Source organism: Denticeps clupeoides, chromosome 8, assembly GCF_900700375.1.
Source record: "Denticeps clupeoides chromosome 8, fDenClu1.1, whole genome shotgun sequence".
Lineage (NCBI taxonomy): Eukaryota > Metazoa > Chordata > Actinopteri > Clupeiformes > Denticipitidae > Denticeps > Denticeps clupeoides.
The window spans coordinates 388,453-398,181 of NC_041714.1; the positions used below are offsets into that span (position 1 = coordinate 388,453).

The 9,729-nt window shown below is 40.5% G+C and overlaps 1 protein-coding gene across 1 annotated transcript; it reads left to right on the forward strand.

Annotated features, from left to right (window-relative positions):
- The first annotated feature begins 2,257 nt into the window (after nt 1-2,257).
- On the forward strand, nt 2,258-9,729 carry il22ra2 (interleukin 22 receptor, alpha 2). The gene is made up of 6 exons (XM_028988151.1): nt 2,258-2,376; nt 2,471-2,600; nt 7,491-7,669; nt 7,748-7,917; nt 9,084-9,260; nt 9,496-9,729. Exons 1-5 carry the CDS (start codon nt 2,316-2,318, stop codon nt 9,231-9,233), a joined length of 690 nt encoding a protein of 229 aa, XP_028843984.1. The 5' UTR covers nt 2,258-2,315; the 3' UTR covers nt 9,234-9,260; nt 9,496-9,729.

Consider the following 9,729-nt stretch of genomic DNA (forward strand, 5'->3'; position numbering starts at 1 on the left):
TTTGCTTTCCTTTTCATTTTCAGTTGTGCCGGCTTGTGACTCATGACACAGTTTTTAATACACTTTTTAGTATTTAAACCTTTTTATTTATGTCACTTCCATTCCCCTTGAATGGAAGTGATCATAATTTGTTTTTCCACCAGCACTTACAGTTTCTGTGTTTCATCAAAGTAATCAATAAACATATATTTCTTTGTTTTCATTCATACAAAATACAAAACTTCCTGTTACTCTTCCTAGATGGAACTGCAAATCCCAGGTGACTGCAAATGTGAAATAAAAATACTGTACATACAGAAATGTTGGTTTGTCCCTGTGAAAGCCGGAAAAAGATGGTCTGATATTGATTTCGGTTAAAAACAACTTGACGAACCAAGCCACACTGGCCGTTCGTTAGGCTGGTATGTTCAGTCACGCAAACCCAACATCCCGTGATGCGCGACACGCTTCCTTTTCATGAACGTGAACTTCCGCTTCCGTTGGCAGGAGCTCCTCCCATCTAGTGCACACACTCATCAAATGTAGCTGCGGCTGTGGAAGAATGTGCTTCGTGATATGTTGTTGCTTTATCCAAATTTCACTCAACTTTAGTATGTTTACAATACTAAAGAAGTGCTAATTATATATTAAGTTGATTTACTTATCCTATATTTTACTAAAATACACACATTAAATGTGCAATTGTTAAATTATACATCACATGGTGTTTAGGAGTTCTACGCATTGACTAAATGTATTTTGTGTATGTAATAAGCCTGATAAAGGCTGTGAGGGACTTTGTGCCAATACACATTGTAAAAAGTGCTGAACAAATACTTTTATTGAAAAACTGGTATATTACACCAGGGAAGTGGTGGCCTAGTGGGTAAGGAAACAGACCCGTAATCGAAATTTTGGTGGTTTGAATTCCAAACCGCTGAGGTGCCACTAAGCATAAGCAAGGGGTGGACCAGAAGACCCAGGTTCAAATCCCACTTACTACCACTTAACCCTAAGTTGCTGCAGGTTAAGGGCGTCTGATAAATGCTGCAAATGTAAATATACTGTCCCCACACACTGTATGGCTGACACCTGTCATGGCTGCCCACTGCTCACCAAAGGTGATGGGTTAACAGCACAGCGGTCACATTTTGTTGTGTTTCACTATGACAATCACTTCACTTTCACATACGGTCTTGTCCACCCACCTACTATTGGCACCCCTTTTTAAAGTTTTGGGGGGGGCTTTCTCTGTCAGTTATTTACAAACATAAGAAGATTTCTTAGTCCTGTTAAGTGTTGTTTTTCTTCCAAAGGCCCTGGAAACTATGTAAGTTCCTCCTCCAGGTAACTAAATCTGGATCTTCCAGCAGGATATTGGTGTGCATTTTGAAATGATTGCCAGTGTTCAGTGTACATATTGGCTCAAGAATTATTTGAGGCACTGATACATCTTTCAAATGTTGCCTTCCTCCTCGATCTGATCAATGTGAACAAGCCATGGCCTTAATGAACTAACTGTGCTGAAGGAACCAGTTAGTTTTGTAGCAATTCACAAAAATTGACATTTAGTCAGACAATTTTCCATTCCACTGAAAGTGTACTTTCATTCCTTCATGGGATTTTTATCTGTTTAGCACAGGTTAGTTAAGCCAATGACTGACACTGTGAATGTTTGTGTCACGTCCGTGCCTGCTCTGCCCCCGACGACACAACAACAACATTTATTTCTAATATAGCCCATAATCACCTGAGTATTAGGGTTTCTGTCTATATCTGCGTGTCGTGTGTGGCCTCCAACTTCTTGGTAAGTCCCAGTCTCATACCTGCACTTGGCGTTACCTGTCTGTTACTTCCAGGTGGCGGTTGCCTTCTCACGATCACTCCATAGGGTCCTTCCACAGAAATAGCGATCCTCATGATGTAACCAGAGCCAGGTGCAGCCTGTTATGTCTCATCTGCTAATTATGTCTTATCCTCTATTTAAACTACAGATCAGTTCTCAAAGGCAAATTCTGGAGGCTTCACCCACATCCCCCCCATTGGCCTGCCAGTTTGATGGTTGTGTAAAAGAACAACAAAGGTGAAGTGAGACTGTTAATGGCAACAAAGACTGAGGAACAAACAGAAAGGTCATCTTTTCACTGGTGAATGGGGATGTTATCCTTCCTTGAGATTGGTAGTGTACAAACCGTATACTGAATGATAATTTAAGATCACAGAGTGTGCTGGCATTTACAGCATTTATAGGAACAATGAGCTAGAAAAGGGAAGAAACATAGCATTAAAAGCCACAGGCAAGTCATGCGCTTGCCATTTGGAACAAAGGTGCTAACATGTTATTTCAGATTCTAGTTCTGTTGCTCTGCAACCTGCCTTTCATTTGGTGTACTCACAGTAAGTTTCTTCTTTTAAAATATATTTTATACATTTAAGAAATATGAAAATATTACATAATTATGAAATTACATGATATCTTTATTTTCCTCAGGTGTTTTACAACAGGACAACGCCCTTCTGAACCTCTCCTTCCAATCATTGAACTACAGGAATATTCTGCACTGGAATAAACAGAACAACTTGACCGCTTCAACAGACTTCTACTCTGTGCAATATAAAGTGTAGGTATCTCTCAAACAGGCACAAACTATTTAGGCAAGATAATTATATTTATGCTAGAAAATTTTCTTTATTTCCTCTATGTGCTCCGTTAGATTCATATTTGACTATACACTTTTAATAGAGACTTTATGCACTTGTGAGATGAATCGCAGCTACAGTGCACACATTTCAGCCAAAGCAAGCAGTGACAGCGAGGAGGTTCAGACACAGCCAATTTCAAATATTTTAAACAGTTCAGAGGAAAAAGCCAGTTGACAGAAAAGACCATGTCCCTTAAACAAGCCATTATAGAGTATTGTGAAATTCCTGTAAAAGCCAGTATATGTACAAAATGACTTTAAAATGACTCAGTTTACTAAATTACGCTGAGACAAACAGATGCACATTTTAAAATCTAAATAAAAGTTCATCTGTGCCTTTTGTCACATGCCATATCAGAAATTTCATTTTTTTTAGCTCGTAAAATTCATCTTGTAGGTGGAGATCCACTGTGTTGTAATGTTGAAAATGTAATTTATTTCTGTGTTTTGTGAACCAGTAGAGTTCAAGCATCTATTTTAGTTTTTTGTTTAGAGAAGAATATATCACAAAACCATACCTTTGCAGATAAAGGTTATTCCCCAAGTCAGTGCACATTTCTTTAAAGCTGAGGGAGGGAAGCTTTGCCTAGAACTTTCTTAAGGCAAGTATTTACTGACTGTATGAGCCACTCCCAGAATTCACCCCACCAGGCTGCTCGCTCCGCTATGAACATCCAGATGAGGTTCTGTGAGAAGAGCTCTGGTAACTGCTGCCCTTTCAGGTCTTGGTCTGCTTTTTTGAAGGTTCTAGCATTGTCAGAGTAGATGACTCTGCATAATCCCCTTCTAGCAATGAATCTTTTCAGTACTAACAGAAATGCCGCCGTTGACTGATCTGAGAACAGATCTAGATGACTGCTCTGGTTACAGCACAGATAAACAGTGTAATGTATGATTTACTCACCAAAACATCTGCCTTCAGATAAAGTAGTCCTGCAAAATCTACTCCTGTGACCTCAAATGGTGGTGACTCAGATATTAGATATTAGGCAAGGGTGCCATGGGTTGCTGTCCTGCCATCCAGGTTATTAAATTTCTTGAATACTATGCATCTGCCCACAATGCTCTTTACCTGCTGCCTAGCTCTGATAATCCAGTATCTCTCTCTTACAAGAGTATCTCTCACTCCGGAGTTCATGACTCTTTTGTGACAGTCTTGTATCAGCAGCTCAGAGAATCTTTGTTTGTTGGACAGGGTCCAAGGATTTTGTTCTCTGAATGTATGGTTAGACTGTTGCAACCTTCCTCCAACACTCATCAGTTCATGTTCATCAAGAAATTATTTGAGTTCTCGGACCTTACTGTCATGTCTTGTAAGGTTTCCCATCCTTGAAACTCTGCTGAACAATTTTAATCCAGTACCTTTCAGCTTCAAGTAGTTTATCTGGAGTTCGCTCACCATGTAAATTGGATGTTGCTGATTTAACATTGTTTATAAATCTTCTGATCCATGCTGTCACTCTGAGAACTCTGTTCAGTTTGCTGTAATTCTCACGTTCCAGTACTGGTTCACAGACATTGGTGTCACTAGCAGCAAGCTGAATGGTAACCTTGTAACTGGATTTCTACATTCACTTAATTTAAAATGTCTCCATTTCCCGTCCATTGTGCCTCATCAGCTGACAGCCTCCACTGTTTGTCCCCTTGTGGGAAAGTCAGCTGGATTCATCTTTCTTGAGATAGGTGACCATGAAGCTACGTCGGTAAGCATCAAGACCTGCAAATCCAGTGCAGTACGATCATCGAGTCAGTCCACATTTTTATTTGTGGTAGTTCCATCTTCAAGGAGATACTCAAGTTGTTGCCACTTTTGCTCCCATCACAGTTCCCATGAGTTGCAGAAATGGCAGAGTCATTTTCTTTAGAGGAGCCACCCTGGATTTGGATGCAACAAAGCATATTGTCGGCCCACCATTTATTTTGCAGAGAGACCAGAGCACCATAAGACTTCTTGATGGCATCACAGAAATCTTGTCATCCGCAGAATGCGCAGCTGTTCATTCTTTCCACTGGGTTCTGTGCCATCTCATCTGCGATACTCAATATCAGCCTTCAACTTAGACAGAATTAAGTCTTCTTCATAAGGAATGAACATGCAAGTTGTATCAGTAATGATTGATGCAGACACTGGTCCCTGTGATTGTGCCTCAAAGCCCACTGCCACATCATTCCTCCATTCTCCTGAATGCATGACCTCAGACCTCCCTGGCGATTAATGTTTGCTAAAAGAACTCCCCTCTTGAGGGCAATTCCAATATTACAAATCCTTCAGGGTGTGTCATGGCAGGGACTGCACGTGGAATTTGTGCAGCACTGGATTCAATATGCACAGCATGAATTAGAGCATCAGGCACAATGTCATTGTGACACACTGCAGACAAACACGGTGACACAGTGAAATGTGTCCTCTGCATCCTAAGTGAGCAGTGGGCTGCCACGAAAGGCGCCTGGGGAGTAGTGTGTGGAGTCAGTACCTTGATCAAGGGGAACTCAGTGGCATTAGGAGACCATCTGGCCTCCACCCTCTGCTGCTTCTCAGTCCAATAGGGAAGCCCAATTTTTAGGGAACCACTGTTTTAAAGGTTGTAAGGATGTTGTTTTAAGTAACGCGGACTGATCTTCATTCACCACTAGAGGGCAGGGCAGAATACCAGATCCACCCATGTTCATGGAAGAACGTGTTTCTGGTGACAAGGTTGTATCCATTTCCAAAAGTCTATTTCTTCTTCTTTTACATTCGACTGCTCCCATTAGTGGACCAACTGTCTCTATATCCCTAAATTCTCAGCATCTTCCTCCTCCACACCAACCACATGAATCTCCACATCATCCATAAACTGCCTTTCCTGTCACAAATCCATCCTGCCACTCTTCTCCACCCACCCCAAACTGCATGCACTCTCTTCTTCACCTCACTTTCACACTATAGTATCTGAACTCTTGCGTCTTCACCAGCTCTACTCCCTGTAACATGACCATCCCTCTCATTCACACACATGTATTCTGTCGCAGTCCTACTGACCTTCATTCCTCTCCTCTCCTCTCTAGAGCAGCTCTCCAGGTCTCTTTCAGCTCCACCTTACCCCCTCTTTAGATCATAATGTCATCAGCAAAGATCATAGTCCATGTCTAATCTCATCTGTCAACATGTCCATCATCATAGCAAATAAGAAAGTGCTGAATGCATTTTCCAAAAGCATACATGTGTTTTATCTTGTAAGTTGGAACTTAAATGTGAGAAATCTCTCAATCGCTTTGGCTTATTTGCATTTACTTAGTGCTTCTGCCAAAATAACCTGGATGGTTCAGCACAACACCATGGATGACCTGCAAAAACTCATATAGCTCCCAAAACAGTTTACCCATATGTCAGATCTAAATTCCTTTCTCAACTAAATAGTCAGTGCCCCAAAATGCATCATCCCTTTGGCTTTGTGCAAGTACTGCTAGTCAAATGGCTAGATGTTTTGTCACTGTGGAATACAATAATGTATAAAAAAAAAAAAAAGGATTTTGCATTAAGAATGGCCTTGGTGACCAGGTGGCTGAGGAAGTGCACCCGTAATCAGAAGGACTGCCAAGGTAACACTGAGCAAACTAGTAAACTTTCAAAGCTGCTCACTGCTCCCTCAGGGGATGGTTTACAGTAAATTCAGAGGACACATTTGTGACCACTGATTACTTTCAAGCAGCCTCCAATGTTTTGAATTTATCATGAATTGAAGAAATTCATATATGGTGTTCATGGGACTATGTTCTTGACTAATTTTGTCAACTGAACAGACTATTCTGCATATGATGACTTACACAATGAAATCAGGCTGACATGTTTTGGAGAGAACAACTATACTGATCAACTGGTTTAGATCAACAAGATCTATTTTTTTGGAAAATATGCTAAATGTAACCTACTTGTACACCTACCAAACCTACCGTTTCAAAAGATGAACTGAGACTCTTGAGACTAAGACATTTGCAACTTGATGAAGTCAATGCCACAATTCCAAGGGGCTTTGGAGATTTGTCCATTTTGAGGAGAAATGAGCCAAACTGAGAACAACTGTAAGGCTTTCCATACTTTTTGGTGTGTGGTCAGATAGGAGATGGGTGTAGCATTAATACAAGTATGAAAGTGAAGTGATTGTCATTATGAAACACAGCACAGCACATGGTGCACACAACAAATTGTGTCCTCTGCTTTTAACCAATCACCCTTGGTGAGCAGTGGGCAGCCATGACAGGCGCCTGGGGACGGTACTTTGCTCAGTGGCACCTTGGCTATTCAGGATTCAGGATTCTCAACAGAAAACTTCTGATTACGGATCCGTTTCCTTATCCGCTAGGCCTCCACTATCAATGTTTGTGCAACAGTGTTGCAGTGTTTTATTGAGTTGATCAAAATATAGATTGTGTTGCCGCCAAATGTTGCAAAGTTAAAGGTTGTAATATAGGGTGGTGCATGAAGGTATTCAGGTATAAAGGTAGCACAAACCTGGTAGTGCTGTGCTCTGCTATGTGCTTTCTGGAATAAATTGACTTTTTGTATTAGACATCAAGATTTGTTTAATTGTGTAGCATATAACGTAACATTGTTATACTCCTTTGGTTCCATCAAGCGCGTCAGCCAGGCCACGTCACGTGTTAGGCACCTCAGTAGTTTGGTAAAAGACCAAACTCTTAATAGATTGATTTATTTCCTGTTATTTAATGACTACGGTAGTTCCAATGCTTTACCAATTTATACATAATGTGTTTTAGGATTTTGTGTTTGGACATCAAATTCTAATGATCTTGTAATAAAATTCTCAGATACGGAGACAAGCAGTGGACCACTGCCAAACATTGCCAGAGAATCAGCCTCAGCTACTGTGATCTCACCCAGGAGACGTCAGACCCTAGGGAGTGGTACTATGCTAGAGTCCAAGCATCCTCTGCAGATGGGCAGTCAGCTTGGACCCTCAGCCCCAGATTCTGCCCTCAGTGGGAGAGTGAGTGACCAGCCAACAAGCTTCCGGCAGGGCGTCAACTGACTGTAGCATCACTTCCAATTTGCCCTGTTTTTACAGCCTCCCTCACCCCACCAAGGATTCGATTGCAAGTAACAAAGCAAGGCATCATGATCCACCTCAAAGCTCCCCGTACTCCACACCGAAAGCCAAATGGCAGGCACATTCTTGTCACCAAATACCAAAGGGTGACATTTAGGTTACATGTTTTACACAATGACCTGGAGGAGGTATGTGTGCATCTGCACTGAAAGTTCTTTTTGGGAAAATATAGTGTTTTGTGCTAAATTCTGCTATGCATACAATGATTTTTGTGCACATGCCATTTTTGGCACCATTTTATGCTCTAGAATAACTTTAACAATTAACATTTTTTTTAGGAAATTGAACCAATTATACATTTTGCAATACATTAATGGTGATTCATTTTAAAATAATAATATTTTTCAATAACAATGAAATTTTCTTTGACATTTACAAGACACCCTTATCCAGAACAACTGGAGTAGTTAAGAGGGACAGTCCATGACAATCAGGGTTAAGTGTCTTGCTCAGGGACACAATGGTAGTAAGTGGGGTTTGAACCTAAACTTTATCAGCTTCTGATTCATAGGCAGGTTAGACACATAGGCAGGTGTCTAACCTACCAGGCTACTACCATCCCTATACACCCACCCCTCTTAAATGATTACATAGATAACTGTTTCAGACGGGGTGCAACAGGGAGATGATTGTTTTGTTTAAATAAATCACTTTGCAAACTCTGACAGTAAATAACTCAAGGTCAGAACAGCACAGTTGCTGAGTATTTCACATCTTAAAACATCTTAAATCCCAGTTTAAGACTTTCCTCTGCTGAGAATACTTAAGAGTGAATAAAAATTGTATTCATAGTTGGGGTCATAGTGAACAAGAACTGATTACTTCATTGATGGTAACATGAAAGCATGTTGTAATTCACTCTGGATAAAGGTGTCTGTCAAATGTAAAATGAAATGAACAACTTGATCTGACACTGCATGCTATTTAATATTTTCATCTGGGTGATGATTGAGTTTCACCTTGTCAGTTCAGCAGTAAAATTATCAGAATGTGATAGAATATGAAATTCCTGGTTCATTTAAATACAACTAAGTTGTTAAATTTGGAATTGAAAATAGTGTCTAAAATATTTTATTTATTAATTGTAGTTTTGAACATTAATAACCAGGGCAGTAGTTAAGTAGATGTGGCATTAATGAACAGAATCTCAGTTTTCCAAAAAGCATAATACATGCTAAATAGAGTGATCAGAATGATCATCTGGGCTCTGGCAAACTGGCATATATCTGCTGTGGTTTGTAGATTGTGTGCAGTGGTGGCAGAGTAATTTAGTGTTGATTGTCTTTTGGAGCAGGAAAGTCACGATATAGATGGCTGTGCCACTGAGCTCCTGCTGGAGAACCTGAGACCCAGGACAACCTACTGCCTCCAGGCTGAGTCTTTCATTGCACTACAAGGCCATGGTGGTACCATAGGCCAAAAGCTCTGCGTCACCACTCTATAAAAGCCCAAGCTCCTGTATCTCCCGCAGGTATCTCTTACAAAACCCAACGCATTATGTCCCCACTGGTGGAAAGCACCTGTGTAGACCAACACATTACTCTCACTTTGTTATCTGGAGCAGAATCATGAACTATTTCAGAAATGTCCCTTCCGCTTTACAGGTTAAAAAAAAAAATTGGCTTACACTCTGTAACTAAAATTAGCGTAATCAGTATCTCGCTGCTGTAATTTTACACTTCTGCACAAATCTGTTTCTTTTTGAGGTGGGGGGACTTTTTAGGAAAGTGACCTTTCAGAGGAGATTTCCACATACCAAAGGATGTCCACATTTACTTGAAGTTCACCATAGCACTTTATATTCTGCCAGGAGAACCAGAACTTCTCTCATTTGGAAGACCCCTCCCTCAAAACTTTTATTATATATTATGTGTTTGTGCAAAGTCTATGTCAATATTTGCAGTTAAGCATATGCAATAATTAAAAACACTACTAAGACA